Source organism: Rhineura floridana, chromosome 9 (assembly GCF_030035675.1).
Source record: "Rhineura floridana isolate rRhiFlo1 chromosome 9, rRhiFlo1.hap2, whole genome shotgun sequence".
Classification (NCBI taxonomy): Eukaryota; Metazoa; Chordata; class Lepidosauria; order Squamata; family Rhineuridae; genus Rhineura; species Rhineura floridana.
This window is the reverse complement of record NC_084488.1, coordinates 66,666,039-66,682,911: the sequence shown is the minus strand read 5'-3', so window position 1 is coordinate 66,682,911 and position 16,873 is coordinate 66,666,039. Positions and strand designations below refer to the sequence as shown.

General features: G+C 41.7%; 1 protein-coding gene across 3 annotated transcripts in view; it reads right to left on the bottom strand.

Moving 5' to 3' along the window:
- Positions 1-16,873, bottom strand: part of ZNF827 (zinc finger protein 827) — a 175,826-nt gene that overhangs the window by 93,608 nt on the left and 65,345 nt on the right. For all 3 annotated transcript variants that reach the window (XM_061584772.1, XM_061584773.1, XM_061584774.1), the window contains exons 4-5: positions 12,645-13,125; positions 5,200-5,433 (exon numbers count right to left, since the gene is read on the bottom strand). In XM_061584772.1, coding sequence (XP_061440756.1) covers positions 5,200-5,433; positions 12,645-13,125 — 715 coding nt within the window. The remainder of the gene's footprint in view (positions 1-5,199; positions 5,434-12,644; positions 13,126-16,873) is intronic.

Below are 16,873 nucleotides of genomic sequence, written 5' to 3'. Positions count from 1 at the left end.
CCAAACGCTGCTCTGGGCCAGGACAGATCATATACCCCAGGAAAGGAGAGGGTATCCTCTATGAGATGCCACTGTGTGCCACCTGGCCCAGAGCTTCTGCTGGGCGCAAGGCACGGAGGAGAGCATCTATGCAAAATCAAAGCAGACCAAAACATACAGGAAAAAATAAGTAACTGGGGGTGCCCACCCCAAAATCTGCTCTGGGACAGGACAAATCATACACCCCATGAAAGGGGAGAGTGTCCTCTATGAGATGCCACTGTGTCCTGCCTGGCCCAGAGCTTCTGCTGGGCACAGGGGAAGGACGAGGGCATCTATGCAGACAGGAAGAGTAGAGAATCTTCTTACTCTTACTCATTTCTCAGACCTCTTTCTGAAGTGAAGGGTCAAATCTGTAAAGAAGTTTGGAGCAGCCACATTAAAAGATAAGGGCAGGGCATTCCAGGCAGGGGGTTGCCAACCCTGCTTGGATATGGATGTCTTTGCAGAGGATCCCTAGTCAAGCTTTACCAACAGTACAATCCGAACTATATCTACTCAGAAGTAAATCCTGTTGAGTTCTATGGGGGCTGAGTCCCTTGGTATGTGTGTTTAGAATTGCAGCCTTCAGGGGCATCCATCTTTACTCCCGAATGCTCCCATCTAACATCTCCACAACACTAGGCTCCTTTCTTCCTACAGTGACCTTCTGGTGACTGGCCTGGCCTGAAGGCACTTAAACCCTTCTTGCCGAAAGCAAGTAGGCTAGATTAAATGTCCCCTACCCAGGCTCCATCTTTTAGCTAAGATGTCTAGCTTAATTTCCAGTCAGATTTTTTTTAATTGTACGCTCCAAGCAACTGTGATTGATGCTTAATGTATCATGCTTAATGACATCACTTGGGCCCGCCCCCTGACATCACTCAGGCCTGCCCCGTGACATCACTTGGGCCTGCCCTAAAATCTCAGGTTTTGGGATGCTTCTGACCTGGCAACCCTAGTGTGCATGTGCATGTTTATGTGTGTGCAGCAACTCGTCCTCTTCAATCCATACTTTACTGCTGTGTCCCAGCACAAGGATAGCCTCATACTGTTTAGAAAGAGGATTCTCTAGGTAGTATTCAATGATAGTCATACTCACAAGTATGAAGTTAGTAGACATGACAAAGCTTCATTAATTTCAATGGTCTACTCTAAGTACGGCTTCGCTGAATACAACACTCTGCCTCCTTTGTTGTAAGTGGGTTTTAACTCTCATGCAGACCCAGCAAAAAAAAATCACACTGGCTGACTTTGGGATATATTTGGACTCCATTGAAATTTCCAACGGAAGGATGGGGTCACTTTGTCCCTCAGAGACCCCCTTTTTTTGTCACTACAAGCATACTTGACGCTACCACCAAACACCTTATTTATTTATTTATTAAGTTTTTATACCGCCCCAGAGCCGAAGCTCTCTGGGCGGTTCACAACATCAAAATATCAACATGCAATTTAAAACCATACATTAAGCAATTTAAAAAAAAAAAGTGCCAAAAAACACTTATTCAGAGGAGGATTTTTTTCTGAGCACTATATATTAGCTCCTTCTCCATGCATATTGAGTAAACGACAGAATTTCTGGGGTATTTTTGGATCCCAGTGGGTTTTTTTTGTTTCCAGAAGGAAAATGGTAAGTGGTGACTGACTGAAATGTAGGGATGTTGTATGGAAGACAGTTTGTGACAATGTTATAGAAAGACATTCCTGTAGCTCTACTCATTTGTAAATTGCACAATAAAAGGTAGAACTTTGTGCCCACAGCTTTTTGCTGGGGTCTTTTTGGACCCCAGTGGCATTTTTGTTTCCAAAAGGAAAACAGTAAGTGGTAACTGGCTCAAATTTGGGGACATTGTATGTGTGACACTTTGTGACACTGTCCTAGAATGACATTCCTGTAGGTCTATTTATATGTAAATTGCACAATGAAAAGTGCACCTGGGCCCAAAAAGTGCCCCACAAGTCTGCATGAGGGTTAAAAAAATGAAGCACACTAGAAGCTTTCCCCAATAGTCACAAGAATTAAATTTTTAATCACCATTGACAATCATATTTGAGGATCTCTTGGTCCATGTCTTAAGCTATTGGTGATAAAAATTAATCAGATCACTAGGATGCTAAATCAGACTTTTTATTTCTTTATAACTGAATGATTAATAATAAAATCTTCCTTTCCAGAAAAACACACTTAATATTCATGAAAACAGAAAGCAGGCATGCTTTTCTTCTTTGCACCAAGTACTTCTGTATTTATATTCAAAACGTTACCTGTAAATACTTGTGCTTTATGGATGAAAAATAAACTTCATATCATGGGTATGCTGTTGGAAATTTTCTCAAAATCTCTATTATGTATAATTGCATACTGAATATTTTATGCAGGGTACAACCTCATTTTTCTGAATAGCCTGAGAGACATCCAGAGTTGTCCAGTCATCAGCAGCAAGACATGTGTGCTGTTTACAAATGTTATGGTAAAATAGGTCCACCTAGAATACACAGTACATCCAAACAACATGTTCTGGATAAATGGAGGAAACTGAAGTGGATAAACAGAAAAAGATAGAGTGAGACAGCCAGCAAACAAACAGACCCACATAGAAGTAGTCCACAATAACTAAGAGAATGAGATTAGGGGGGAAAGCCAAAAGTTGGAGATGTAAACAATAGAAAGCAGATATGCTACATATCCGATGGAGTTGTCCAGTAATACAAAGATTTTGGTGGTTAATATAAAGTAATACTAATGCTATAATTAAGGTTCCATTCATTTTATGTTTTGGGCAGATATTTGGGGAGGCTGAAAAAGAATACTTTGCTATCTGAACCCCACTTACCTGAGAGTAAGCTCTATTGAAATCAATGGGATTTATTTTTGCATAGACATGTTTAGGATTGCAGCCATATTTATTATTTCCTAAAAGCAGCTAAAAGTTTAATTGCACAGAATTGGAAGAATGAAGGTGTTCCAATGCTAATAAATTGGGAAATTAGGTGACGGAAAATGATTAAATAGGTGAAGTTAACTTTCTGGATTAAAAAGAGAGAAATGAGAAGGAGGTTGTAAGATGAACTATTTTTTATCATTTTTTTAGCTAATATAAGAACAGTGTATTTTTAAGGAATCTTCATTCAATAAAATTAATGGAATCTTAAAAATTACATTGAGTTAATGTTGGATTATATTTATAAGTAATAACATTTAAGAGCACTGCTATATTTTAAATACGTTAATTTATAGAGATGGATGATATATTTGTATGTGAACCGTTTGTATATTGAATTTGTGAATATAGTTATTCAGTCGTATGGTTTGTAAAGATGGCATAAGAATAAAAAAGTATTCTAACAAAAGGAAAATCCATGCCCTAAGCAAAATTATTTAAAACATAGAAACAGTTGCAGAACTTTGTTCAGATCCATAAATGTGGGTGGAGTCTGGACTCCTATTAAACGGTGCTGAAACCCAAGAGATCTTATTTCCAGTGAAGTTCTTAGTAGTACTTCCATTACTGAACTGAACTACCTACCACTCTAATGACCAATGCCAGGCTTATGTGGCTTTTACCAAAGGGATGCAAGGCCAGAGCAACTACTCTATCTGCATCCACAGATAGGCCAATGACAACCTCCAGTTTAATCCCCAAAGTTTATTTATTTATTTATTAAATGTATATCCAACCCTTCCTCTATATCCCACCAGTGCAGGACAGCATTTTAGAGCTGTGTGTTACTCTTAACATTTTCTTGTCTCTGAGCCAAAACCCCCAATAACAATTTTTAAAAACAGAAAACACAGATGTGAAGACACCAAAGTTCTTGCCAGGCTGTGAGATATGCAAAGCATAAAATGTGTACATATGACGCCAATACATGAATATGCTACATCTTTATCCCAACATTAGAACCTTGGATGTAGTAGATAAGCTAGGCTAGGCAGTGTATAACTTACGGGCTACTTTGGCCTGCCAATACTTTTGCCCAGAAACATTTTTCCTCCCATTTTCCCCAGAATGACTCAAGTCCATCACATCCCAGATTATAATGACCGGACTTTGCTAAAAAAAATAAAAATAAATTCATGCCTGTAAAAGATGTTCTCCAAGTGGTCTGTGCAGTCATTTACTGGGGACAAGACATGTGTGGCCACAGCTCAGAACTCTTAAGAGCTTTGAGAGATGGAGGAGGAGCAAATCCTCCCCTGCACATATGTAGAGTCACCTTCTCACTGAATTTCTTCAGTGACCAGCAACTAATTTGTGCAGGGCTTTCTACAGAAAAGGAGAGTGGTGTGCATGCCTGTGCACAGGCCCATGTGATAAATGTCAGCCACAGATAAGCAAACCTGTTGTTGTTTTTCTTTACAAATGGGACCTGCATCAAAATAGATGCTTTTTTTCATTCCCCTTCCCCACTGGTTTTCAACATCCTCCCAAGCAGTCAGCATTCTGTGGCTACAGAGCATGCTCAGTCCTCACAGGGCTGTTCTGGTTTTTTCATCACTCCCATGCCCCACTACTGAGGATCTTGTAAGCGTTCTGATATCTTCTTCCTGTGAATGGATGATGCTGTTTACTTAACAATCCACACTTGGATAATTGAGTTTTCTATTAGTACATATGAGGAGGCCTATGCACAGTTTTACATGTGCGAAGCTAGCAAACTCACTCACCTGGAAGCTGATGCAGGCTTAGAGCATAACGCTGAACACAGGTAGAACCTGAAGCCCATATTGTGACCCTACTTTCTGAAATGTGGCATCCTCTAGAGCAGCCTTTCCCAACCGGTGTGGCTCCAGATGTTGTTGGACCACAACTTCCATCAGCCTCAGCCATTGGCAATGCTGGCTGAGGCTGATGGGAGTTGTGGTCCAACAACATCTGGAGGCACACCGGTTGGGAAAGGATGTATCCCAAAGCTGTAGCAGACCCAAATGTGGAGATGCAAAAAGGCCATGAAGAAGAACCAGAAATATTTTGCAATAATTTGATGGTGACTGTTAAGACAACATTAATGCACCATGGTAATTAGATACTGGAGTCAAAGGCATCTTAGTAATTAGTAGTAAATTAAATGAAGCAGTAGGCAACTTCAGAGCTATAAATGCTAGAAGAGAAGTGAATGGAAATGCAAAAAGATGGCTTTTAAATATATATATATATATATATATCAATTTGCTACCTGAAAGCTTCATAAGAAGTTCAGATGCCGCTTTGACAGACATGTCCTGCTGCAGTACATTTGCTGGCACTTCTTGTGGCTTGAGATTCTCCTTGGGAATGCTTGGGGCAGAAGTTTCAGGTTCAGGACTGAAAATGTAAGTAGATTTAGGAAAAGTGGAGCTTGTATTTTCTTCATCTTTTGGTTCTTCTTTCACTTTAAATGTAGGTGTCAAGGGTTCTTTTTGATTTGCAGCTGTTACGAGAAGAAGACAAAAGGGTTCCATGAGGTGTGTATATGTGTAATCACAAGACAACAAGTTCACAAGAGCAAGCCAAACATGGGCAACAGCTTGGGATGATGGTGTGAGGCAAGGAACTCTTTACAAAGAAAACCAAATTGAGCAGGGAAGCAACAAATATTGGTACATTTCTACACAAAATCTTTGCAAGCATAAACATAAAATCACTGAGGCAGAAACTACCATGCCACTAATAGAATTAGCACATACCCAGATTGTAAAGTACCACGAAGGAACATTTAGGGCAAAGTTGTGGCAGAAGTAAAACTAAATAAAGGTTGTGGGTATAGTATAGTAACAAATGCAAATAAAAAAGACAGTGAGAAGAAGGGAATTAAGAGTGTTCTCAAAGCGGCAGAGCATTGTTCCAGGTCAGTGGGTTGTGTGGTTCCAGCATTTGTTTTTGTTCAATTTTTAAAGAGGTTCATGAGTGCTCTTATGTTTCCATGGCTGAATGAGGGAACCCATCTCCTCTATAGTAGTAGAAAATAATATTCTTTAAGGCCACAATGCTGCAGGCATGGATGGGGTATGTTGCTCATTATTGCTGATGTCTTGGGCAAACACAGGTGTTTATGAGAGGTAACCACTAGCAAAATCACTGAAACTATTGCAGCAAGCACACTAGATAGGGGGGCAGGGAGGGGTCCAATTTCAACATGGACAAAAGAATATTGCATTCTGACTGTGACAGAAGTGTCATTTTCCTGCAATAGAAGAGCTTCCAGGAGGAAAATGTCTGGATGCTCCAGACAACAAGAAACAACTGTTCATTTATTGTGTCTGAATGCCCAGGCTTACAATGAAAAGGTTTTTAATTTGTTTCAGCTTCAAGCCATCAGAGACGTTTGCTCCTTTGGTAAGTATTTGAGGGTCTCAGGCATTGCCATTACAGATGACCATCAAAAGCATTCAAGACAGTAATTGGGGGTGGGGGGGATCCAGAAATGCTTTTAAAACACAATCATTAAACAAAAACCTCAATAAAGTGTTTTCTTTCATTTACATTTCAGATAACCAGTGAGAATCACTGATGAGAACAGAGGAATAAAAGAAATAAAGGCAGAGAAAAGGACTTTGATAGAAGAGTGTCTCAGTAAAGAACAAGCAACAGGGTGAGCCATGGGCAGTTGTCAGAGGTGAGCCAAGAAATTTGGGGCCAAGGACCAAGCTGGAAGTTGGGGTAAGGGACACAGAAGAGCACACTAGAGCCATAAAGATATTGTTGGTCAGCAAGGTTCCAAGCCCATACAGAAAACCTTTTATAGCCCTTGCTATCCAGGAGGGCTCAATGGCCATCCTGGGTGGGCAGAATCAGTCTAGAGCCTGTGACTACTTCACTGCTATGAAGATGTTCCAAGAGGCAGTTATGATGACTCGTCACACAGAACTGAAGTTCCCCAGTTCTAGGTCCAATGACACCTGACATAGGGATAATCAACAAGAGGGTATGTTGTATGCATGCATGTGCACAGGCAGAGGCAGCTCTGTGGAACAATTTGCTGGTTTTTCTTTTCTTCCATCTCTAGAATTGTCATGACCCTCCAACGATCATTGTCTGCATTACCTCTGAAAAACAAAACAAAGAGCCTTCCTACTGAGTCCTTATTCATTTAGGAATCAGGAGAACTGCATTGCCTTGCAAGCGTCAAGTCATCCATCGATAGCAATAAAATATGGTTAGGGGATTATAGCTGGGAGTCCCTAAAGGACATTTATGGCTTTAGGTAGTGTATTCAGCTGAACAACATTCACTGTATCTCATAAATTAAGAATGAGGACACCTCTCAAGACGCCTTACTACTAGCAGTTCAAGCTCAGTCTTGTTATCCTTACAAGCATGCCTATGGTTGCAAGGTACCACATAGTTTGTGCCTTTTGAATGCCACTCCTATAATATACTTTCTGGTGCACATTCATGGGGAAGAAGCACTAATTCACCCCACTGGTTGATCCAGTAGAATTGCAAAAAGTTAGGATTCTCATTGGGTAGTAATACCTGAAACAGAATAACAGAGGGAGCTTGCCCCCAATGGATTCCTCAAATCATGCTTGCAGTGGCAGTATATGCAACTTGTACCAATCAGACCTATAACTGTCTAGCCTTGGCACTTTCTCCTTGTTCATTTCTTTAATTACCCCCTTCTATTTTGCTGATTTGCAGAGAAGCCTGCCGTGCATTGATCTGGGCCAGAACAAGCTAGCAGTGGGGATGTGGTTCAATTTTCCAGGAAAAAGGCTGACAGAGGACTATGCTCAGGCTCCCCTCTCATTTTGTTGTTGTTCGCATTATAATAATATGAAATGCTCTCCTAAAACATTGCTAGTAAATTTCATAAACCCACTAAATAAAACATCGTCACCTCCTGCTTTATGGGCTGGGACTCTGTTAAGTATCGCAGCGCTGATCAAATGTACAATTCCACATGCTATTTTGGATACACATTGCTCTGATCAATGGGTTTAATTTCTTCCGTTAACATAACATCTGTCCCCTTGTGTGGCATTGACAGATCTACCAAGTTCACATTTTCATCTTTGAGATATATCTCACTCCTTCAGTGACTTTATAACGTTGCTAGGTAACAGTGCACACAAGTCAGGTTTCAGGACCTTTCGTTAAAACACTATAAAATAAGAGCATGGGCCTTTTTTGCATGAAAAATGCACGTTTGGGGCCTTTAGCATTCCTGTCTGAAGATTAATTTCTGAATAAAGAGCAGATGTGAGGAGTGAGACAGTATTCTATTTTCAGGTTCTCCTCTCCCCCTAAAATTCTTCTTATTGCTTCTGTTTCAGACATCACCGGCTCTGCTATCATTAATTCAGTACAGCAAGGTCCAAATTTACTGAATGCATGGGATATATTTAAAACAATGTTAATCTAACATGCCAGAAGAGTCGCACAAATGGGTCACAAATCTTTGGACTTGGCTATGAAAAATGTCAAACCTTAGGCAGAAATAATTTCCCCTCCCCAGGTGAGTAACTGTTAATGGGGGAAGGGATATCAATGTGCTCCTAATTCTAAACATCTATCAATTCCTCTCAGTATTTATGTCGGTGTAATTCTATGCATGTTTACTTGGTAGTAAATCCCATTACTAGGACTTACTCCTTTGTAAGTTTGCAACCTTAGAAATCTAGCAGAAATAGCTTGCTAATACCATCTTTTCAAGCTTCTCAAGCTGCATTTGTTTAGTAGTTTTAATTGCCAGTTTGCCTTTACAATTTTTCCCTACCCTACATTTGTAAACAGCAGCTTTTGTAGCCCTGGAAGTATAAGCATTTAGGGCAAATGAAGACAATAAACCACCTGCACTCCACATTCTCCTGCCATCTGGGGGGGGGGCGACAGGTGAAGTGAAGGACCTTTTCAGTGCTGGCACCTCCCCATTGAGACTTACCATGAGACTTACTTTGACACCAGGCAAACACTTTTATTTTTTATTTTTTCATGCCTTTTAATTGTATTTGACTTGCTTTCTCTTGGCTGGGTTTGTTCTTTTTAAAACTGTACCTATTGAGTTTGCAAATGTTTTTAATTTGTTTTGAAATTTTGAAAGGAATTTTATTTAAGGGCAAACTATAAATCCCAACAATCAGTCTACCAAAGGCATAACTGAAGTATTATTAAGCAAAGAGCTATTAATGCTCTGCTGATCCTCTAGTTTCTCTGCCAATGCCAACATTTAAAATATGCGCTCACATTTGATTTAAAGGAAGTCAGTGTTCTTCAGCCTTGGGTTCCCAGATGTTGTTGGAGTACAACTCCCATAATCCCTTTGCCTAAGCAGACTGGGGATTATGGAAGTTGTAGTCCAAAGGGCTGGAGTGCCATTGCATTGGGGATTGTCAGTGCCTTTTCAGCAGACCAGATTTGCTCCCAAACTTCCCACTTACTCCTTCTCCTCATCAAATCTGTTTCAAAAAGTTTGAAATAATAGTAAAAATAAATGGCATATCTGCAGATTCAGTTGCATTAGCAACAAGACAGAAAATGAAAATTATTGTTCTCAGATCCTCATGTATTCTCCAGGAACTGTATTAATTGTCAGGAGGGGGGAAATCCCAAACATCTGGGGAGGAGTAAAGTTTCAGAGTTTAACACTCGTTTTTTGAACACAAACCTATAAATGAAGATAGTCAGAATGACATCTCTCTCTTCAATGTGACAAGAAGGAGAATTGCAAGATACCCTGCATGTCACTAAGCAAGGGCATCATGATTAGTGAAATTCCATTGCTTGCCCCTGCCAAACTGGACAACATTTCTGTTATGTGATCACACCAGTGACTTAACTGCCTGATGTTATGGTCCCATATGAAATTTGGGCACCAGTACAACTGCAGAGCTAATGCATAACAATTTAAGGGCAAATAATTCTGATCTCCTTTAAATGCTCAGATTCAGAAGCTGGAATCACTTTATTAATTTCCAGAGGCGTAGCTGTGTTAGTCTGTTTTGCAGCAAAGCCAACAATGTTAGGCTAGCAGCACTTTAATGATGAACAAGTTAGTTATGGCATGGGTTTTCATGGAATAACAGTCACATTTCAGCAAGCAACAGCAAGGGAAAGAAAGCAGGAGGGCCACTTCAACGGCTCTGTTGAGAAGCCTGCCCCACCAGACTTTTCCTGTTATCTATCAATAGCCATTCCATCAAGCTGCAGTGAGGGGAAAAAGAGAAGGGGGGCCATTTCATCAGCTCTGCTGAGAAGCCTGCTCCATCAGGTTTTTCCTCTCTTTCAACTATCATCTTATAATAGCAATTCCATCAGGTGGCAGAAGAACAGAGAAAAGGGAAACAGGCCACTCCATCAGTTCAGCAGAGACACTAGCAACTCTTGGCTCCCCCTCTCCTTGAACTCTTTCCGTTCCAGCTGGTCATAACTGAAACTAATGTCTGAATTTGCTTTTCCCTCCTCCCTCCCAATTCCTTTTCCTTTTATGTTGCATCAGTAGTTTTTAAGCCTAAAGACGGACAGTCTTATTATTAATCAATGGAAGCTGCTCTAGGGGCTGATTCAGCTGAATAGTGGAGCAAAAACACTTGAAATGAATACATAAATGTGTTAGTCTTGAAGGTGCTAGAAGATTCTGTTTTGTTTCCCTTCCAGTCTATGATCTTTGCAAAATCTTTGCAAAATCGTGGAGGATAGGTGAAGTGCTGCATGACTGGAGGAGGGCTAATGTTGTCCCTATCTTCAAAAAGAAGGAACTGGGGAACTACAGACCAGTCAGCCTGACATCAATCCCTGGGAAAAATCTGGAGCAGATTATAAAGTGGTCAATCTGTAACCACCTTGACAACAATGCAGTCATTACTAGAAACCAACATGGATTTATCAAGAACAAATCCTGCCAGACTAATCTCATCTCATTTTTTGATCAGGTAACCTCCCTGGTAGACTGTAAAAATACTGTGGACATAATATATCTCGACTTCAGCAAAGCTTTTGACAAAGCGTCCCATGATACTCTGATTAGCAAGCTAACTAAATGTTGGCTGGATGGAACAACTATCAGGTGGATCCACAGGTAGCTCCAGAATCATACTCAAAGAGTGCTTATCAATGGTTAAACTGGGGGGAGGTAACAAGCAGGGTACCACAGGGCTTGATCCTGGGCCGAGTGCTCTTCAACATTTTTTTAATGACTTGGATTAGGAGATGCAGGGAATGCTTATCAGATTTGCAGATGATACAAAATTGGGAGGGACAGCTAATACTCTGGAAGACAGAAACAAAATTCAAAGGGATCTTGATAGGCTGGTGCATTGTGCTGAAAACCAAAGAATGAAATTTAACAGGGATAAGTGCAAAGACCTACACTTAGGAAGAAGAAATCAAATGCACAGTTATAAGATGGGGAAAACTTGGCTCCGCAATACTGCATGTGAGAAGGATCTTGGGATTGTAGTTGATCGCAAGCTGAATATGAGCCAATAGTGCAATGCAGCTGCAAAAAACACAAATGCTGTTTTAGGCTGCATTAACAGAAGTATAGTTTCCAAATTGTGTGAATTATTAGTTTCCCTCTGTTTGGCACTGGTTGGGCCTCATCTTGAGTACTGCGTCCAGTTCTGGACACTGCACTTTAAGAAGGATGCAAACAAACTGGAACAAGTTCAGAGGAGGGCAACAAGGATGGTCAGGGGACTGGAAACAAAGCCCTATGAGGAGACACAGATAGAACTGGGCATGTTTAGCTTTGGGAAGAGAAGCCTGAGGGGAGATATGATATCACCCTTCAAGTACTTAAAAGGTTGACAAACAGAGGAGGGCCAGGATCTCTTCTCAGTAGTACCAGAGTACAGGAGACAGAATAATGGGCTCAAGTTGCAGGAAGCGAGATTTCGACTGCACATCAGGAAAAAATTCCTAACTGTTAGAGTGGTACAACAATGGAACCAATTACATAGGGAGGTGGTGGGCTCTCAAACACTGGAGGCATTCAAGAGGCAGCTGGACAGCCACCTGTCAGGTATGCTTTAATTTGGATTCCTACATTGAGCAGGAGGTTGGACTCGATGGCCTTATAGGCCCCTTCCAACTCTATGATTCTATGTTTATTAATAAAAATGCAAGATGGGGAGAGACAGATGTGACCATGACCTTAAAACATAAAGCACAGACACAAAACTGAAGGATCTTATGAAATGAGGAGGAGGAGGAACTACAGCCCACATCTCAAATACCCAAGAGCAGAGATACTTGAGGAAGTCCATCTTTGCCACTCTCTGTATGAAGTACCCTGACCTGCACTCCTCGGATTCATGTGTGGATTGGGACTTAGCTCTCCACTGGATCCACTGTTGAATATTGCAACACAGTTCTCAGTAATTTTTTATTTGTTTAGACTATTTCTAACCTGCTCTCTATTAAAAATAATCCCAGAGCGGGGTACAATATAACAAACATAATGCATAAGAACTCCAATTGTGAGCATATTTACTTGGGAGTAAATTCCATTGACCTTAGAGTCTCTGTGTCCCCTGTTCCCGGAAGCATTTAGACAATATTTTGAGAGAAACAGATGGTTTAAATATGTATTAAAACTCGGGGTTAAATACATACTTGGAGAGGGTTTAACAAGATGCCATTATGAGTAAAAATGTGGAAAAGTGAGATGAACCAGCAATAGCCAGTTTAGCCCCTCCTTACCTGAGAGCTTCATGAGAAAATCTGATGCCATCTTGACTGAGATGTCCTGGCTGAAAAGTGCTGATGCTGTATTGGTCACAAAAGCAATGGAGTCTTTTAGCTTTGTGTTGTTGGCAATTCTGTCAACAACACTGAGAGCAAAAGATGGGGTAGAGGGGCTGTTGTCATCCTTGGGCTCTTCTTTTATTAGCAGAGGTGGGATGGCAGATCCTGCCTGTCCAGCTGCTTCAGGAGTTCTGGAGGCAGCAGCTGTCCCTGTGGGGTCAGTTTCCCCATCCATCTGCTGCCCCATTCTGGAGTTCTCATTTAGCAATGGCGACACCTTGACATCCATTTCTGGGATCTCTTCCTTCACTTTGGCTTCTGTCCTCAGGAAGTGTTGATGGCAACGCATGTGGAGTTTCAGGCTGAAGTGGCGAGAGGAGGTAAAAGGGCATAGCTGGCACTGAAATGTCTCTCCCCGGTCTTGATGTTGGTGAACCTGATTAAGTAGTTAATAATTAAATAATAATAATAACAACAACAACATCTTTCAGAGAACTAACAACACTACCTTTCAGACAAATATTATACATATATTCTATGGGCTTCCTTCCTGCCTCCTTAGTTCTTACAGAGTTCAGTACATTTCACTTGCAGATCTCAAAGACCTTAACAAAGGAGGTCAGTATTGTGAGTTCACATTGGCTCTCCCATCTATACGTAACAATTTAATGACAAATATTTCACTGTACACATCTTTGTTCAGAGGTCACTGGTTAAAAGTCACAGAATTATTCAAGAGCAGACTACAAAGCATGTTGCTTCTCAGCTTAGTTCCAGAAGCAAACATTGCTTGGAAGATTTATAATTTTTGTTCTAATGAATGAGTCCTTATGACCTAGTCTTAATTCCCTTCAGCGTATAAAACAGTAAGAACTCCAAACCTTGGGGGCATTTACTTGGGAGTATATTCCATTGACCTTAGAGTCTCAGTATCCCCAGTTTATGTGTCCTGGTGGCTGCTGTCTCAAGTATGGAGCCTTTCCAGCTGAGGACAGCCAGCATGTAAATCATATCACTAGAGGTGGAGCAAGGTAATACAGAATACAGCAGGGCCAGTATTTTTGCCAGTCCATGGCAGTCCAACTTATGCTGCAGCTATTAGGTAGCTAAGTGTATATGAAGTGATTTGTAAAGTTCATCACTGCAAACGGATTGCTTGTTCATGTTTAATAAAGCTTTAATAAATCTCAAATATATATTATTTTATTATTTTATTTATTACATTTATACCTCGCCTTTCTTTTTGTGATAGAAACCCAAGGTGGCTTACATATGGTTCCCACACGGTCTCCCATCCAGGCACTGACCAGACCTGACCCTGCTTAGTTTCAGCAGGGAGCTGGCCTTATGTGCCTTCAGACCATAGCCTGGGACTTCCACCCTCACCCTCAGATAAAAGATTGCATAGTGATACTGAAGTCCTTTGCCTTCCCAAGCAGGACATGGCTTACATGGATGAGATATCTGGGTTTCTTTTAGTCAGTTTAGTTAATTTATGCCTTGTATTGCATCCATCTCTGGCACGATGCACCTTCATCATGTCTGCTCTCTGCTTACACTCTATTCAGGGATGGGGAACCTGTGGCCCTCCAGATGCTGTTGGCTACATCTCCTACCATCCCTGACCACTTGTCTGCCCCTTTTAACTATGGACTGATTCCTGATGTTCTTAAGGTTTCTACTCTATAGCTGCAAAACAGTATATTAAAACAAAGTTAAAGAGTAGGACCTTTTGTTAACTAGATATCATCTTCAAACTATGCAATTTCGTTATTTTGTTATTTTGCTAATTTTATAATTGTCTTCCAGATTACTTTTTTGAATTCCAAACTATGCCTACAGTGTATTTAGAGGGGAGATAAGCTAGAATACAGGCGGGCCCCGCTTATACGGCAGGTTCCGTTTTGGACTGCCGCCGAAAAGCGGAAACCGCTGAAAAGCGGAACCCATTGACGATAATGATGTGCGTCACGCGAAAATGGCATGCGACAAGCAAAAACCGCCATAAAAGCGGAACAAGCGCCTTAAAGTGGGGACTTTCCCTAACTGAAAGTCGCCGCATTAGCGGAACGCCGAAAGGCGAAGTGCTGTAAAGCGGGGCCCGCCTGTACCTGTAAATGGTTGTTTATGCATTTGTGGCCAGGAGAGGTGGAAGATATTGTTCCACCTGCAATACACGGAAGTTTCCTTTTTGAACAGTAGGAGTGAAACTGGTTATTTACTGGTTGATAGGGAATAAATATATTACGTATAAGGTCTCTGTGTTTACTGCAGCAGCCCAATGGATCAAGCAAAAATGTATCACATAAAATGGGGTCCAATGTGCTGGGGATGATCTATCTTAAAATGCATTTCTCAATTGTAATTTTGTGATGACCAATGGTTTTTAGCATATAAATGACTGATTGCCTGGTTGTTGTGACCCAGGTTGGGAGAGGAGGCATCAACGAGGGCAATACTGACTTTGAGGACTGGGAAAATGAACTGAGGGAGGGGTCGAGCAGCAAGGAGAGCTCACAATGCGCCCAGACCCCTGGCCCTGTCAATTCAATTGCCCCCTATCCTGCCCCCCTGCTGGAGTGCAACCTGAACTGTCAGAGACTGCCCTGTCAGAGACTGCTCCATTAGACACGCCCCCCAGCCAGAGGCACCACTTTGTCAACCTGACGTTCCCCAAACGTGCGCCCCACAGCTACCCACGCTTGAGCAGACCGAAAGCTTTACAAGGCTTGTTTTATTCTTTTATATTATTATTTGTATTATTTTAAACTGTTTTTAGATTTTTAAATGCCTTTTAAGGTTTTAAGGTTGTGCATTGTTTAATTGTATTTTAAATTGTATGTTTTTCTATGTTTTTAACTACATGTAGTTTTATTTGTAAGCCGCCCTGAGTTCCAGTTTGGAAAAAGGGCGGGGTAAAAATAAAGTTTCATTCATTCATTCAAAGCCCCCACCAATTGGAGGGGAAGCTGAGATCAAGCCCTCATCGCTCCACACTTGGAGGCTTCAGAGGCATGAAGTTCAATGGACAGAGTTAAGGGGGAGCCGTCATTTACGTGTGAAAGCCAAGCCTACTTAAGGGGACTCAGGGGAGGGGCTAGTTGCTGAGTCAATGTCTGAGAACTGCAAAGACATGCTTAGTCAGTGTTAGTTCAGGGTAAAAGTTCATAGAAAACATAGAGAGGTTAATGAACCAAAAAGCTTTTGATGTATCTATCACTTTAATAAAAAGAGAGAAAATCACAGACATGACTGTGACTGAGTCTTTCGACTTCAGGTAGGGTAATTTGACTCAGCCACCACCTCCTCCAACCGATGCCCCCATGACAGAAAGAATGGAAGCGAGCGGCAGAGCAGAGGAGGACGTTCACAGAGCCATCAAAATCTTCATAACCGAAGTCCAGAGCCTCAGAACTGAAACCCAGTCTCTTTGAGCTGAGAATCAAGCCTTACACCTCCAGATGACCCAGCTAGTGACCCAGGGGGTCCCCACACAACAAACACAGGGGCCCATCCCACCCATGCCAGCACCCCAAATCAAGTCTGATGCCCACCCACTACACTGGAAAGGTAGAGCAATTTGCCACATTCATAGCCCAGTATGAGCTTTACGTATGAGTGCAACAGCTGGAATTCCCTAATGATGATGTGAAGGTAGCATTCATCATCAGCCTTTTGGAAGGGGAGGCTGCGCAGTGGTCCATCCGTTACTTCACAATGACCCAGTCTTGACCCAGTATACTGCTTTCATAGACGCCATGGCCGAGATCTTTTGGGACCCCCAGAGGAGAGAGACTGTATCCCGCCAACTGGGAAACCTACGGCAGGGAAAGAACTCTGTGGGGACATACACTAATACCATTCATATCCTGGCCCAGGAGACAGACTTTAACGACTTTGGGTTAATGTTTTTGTATCGCAATGGACTCAGTTCAGAAGTACTGGATGAGTTGGTGTGTGCCCAGCAGCCAAGTACTTTCCCAGAGCTGGTCCAGCTGTGCCTACAGATAGACAGTCGGCTAGAGGGGCAGCAATCAGAGCGCAAAGCAGAGATAGCAAGTTCCTTACCTCCTCTGCCACTCCCCCACACCTGCATTCCCCCTGGCATGGAAACCTCAGCACTGTCTGAGGTGGAGCCCATGCAGATTGGGGGGGGTGCACCCGCATCTGAAAGAGGCAGAGAA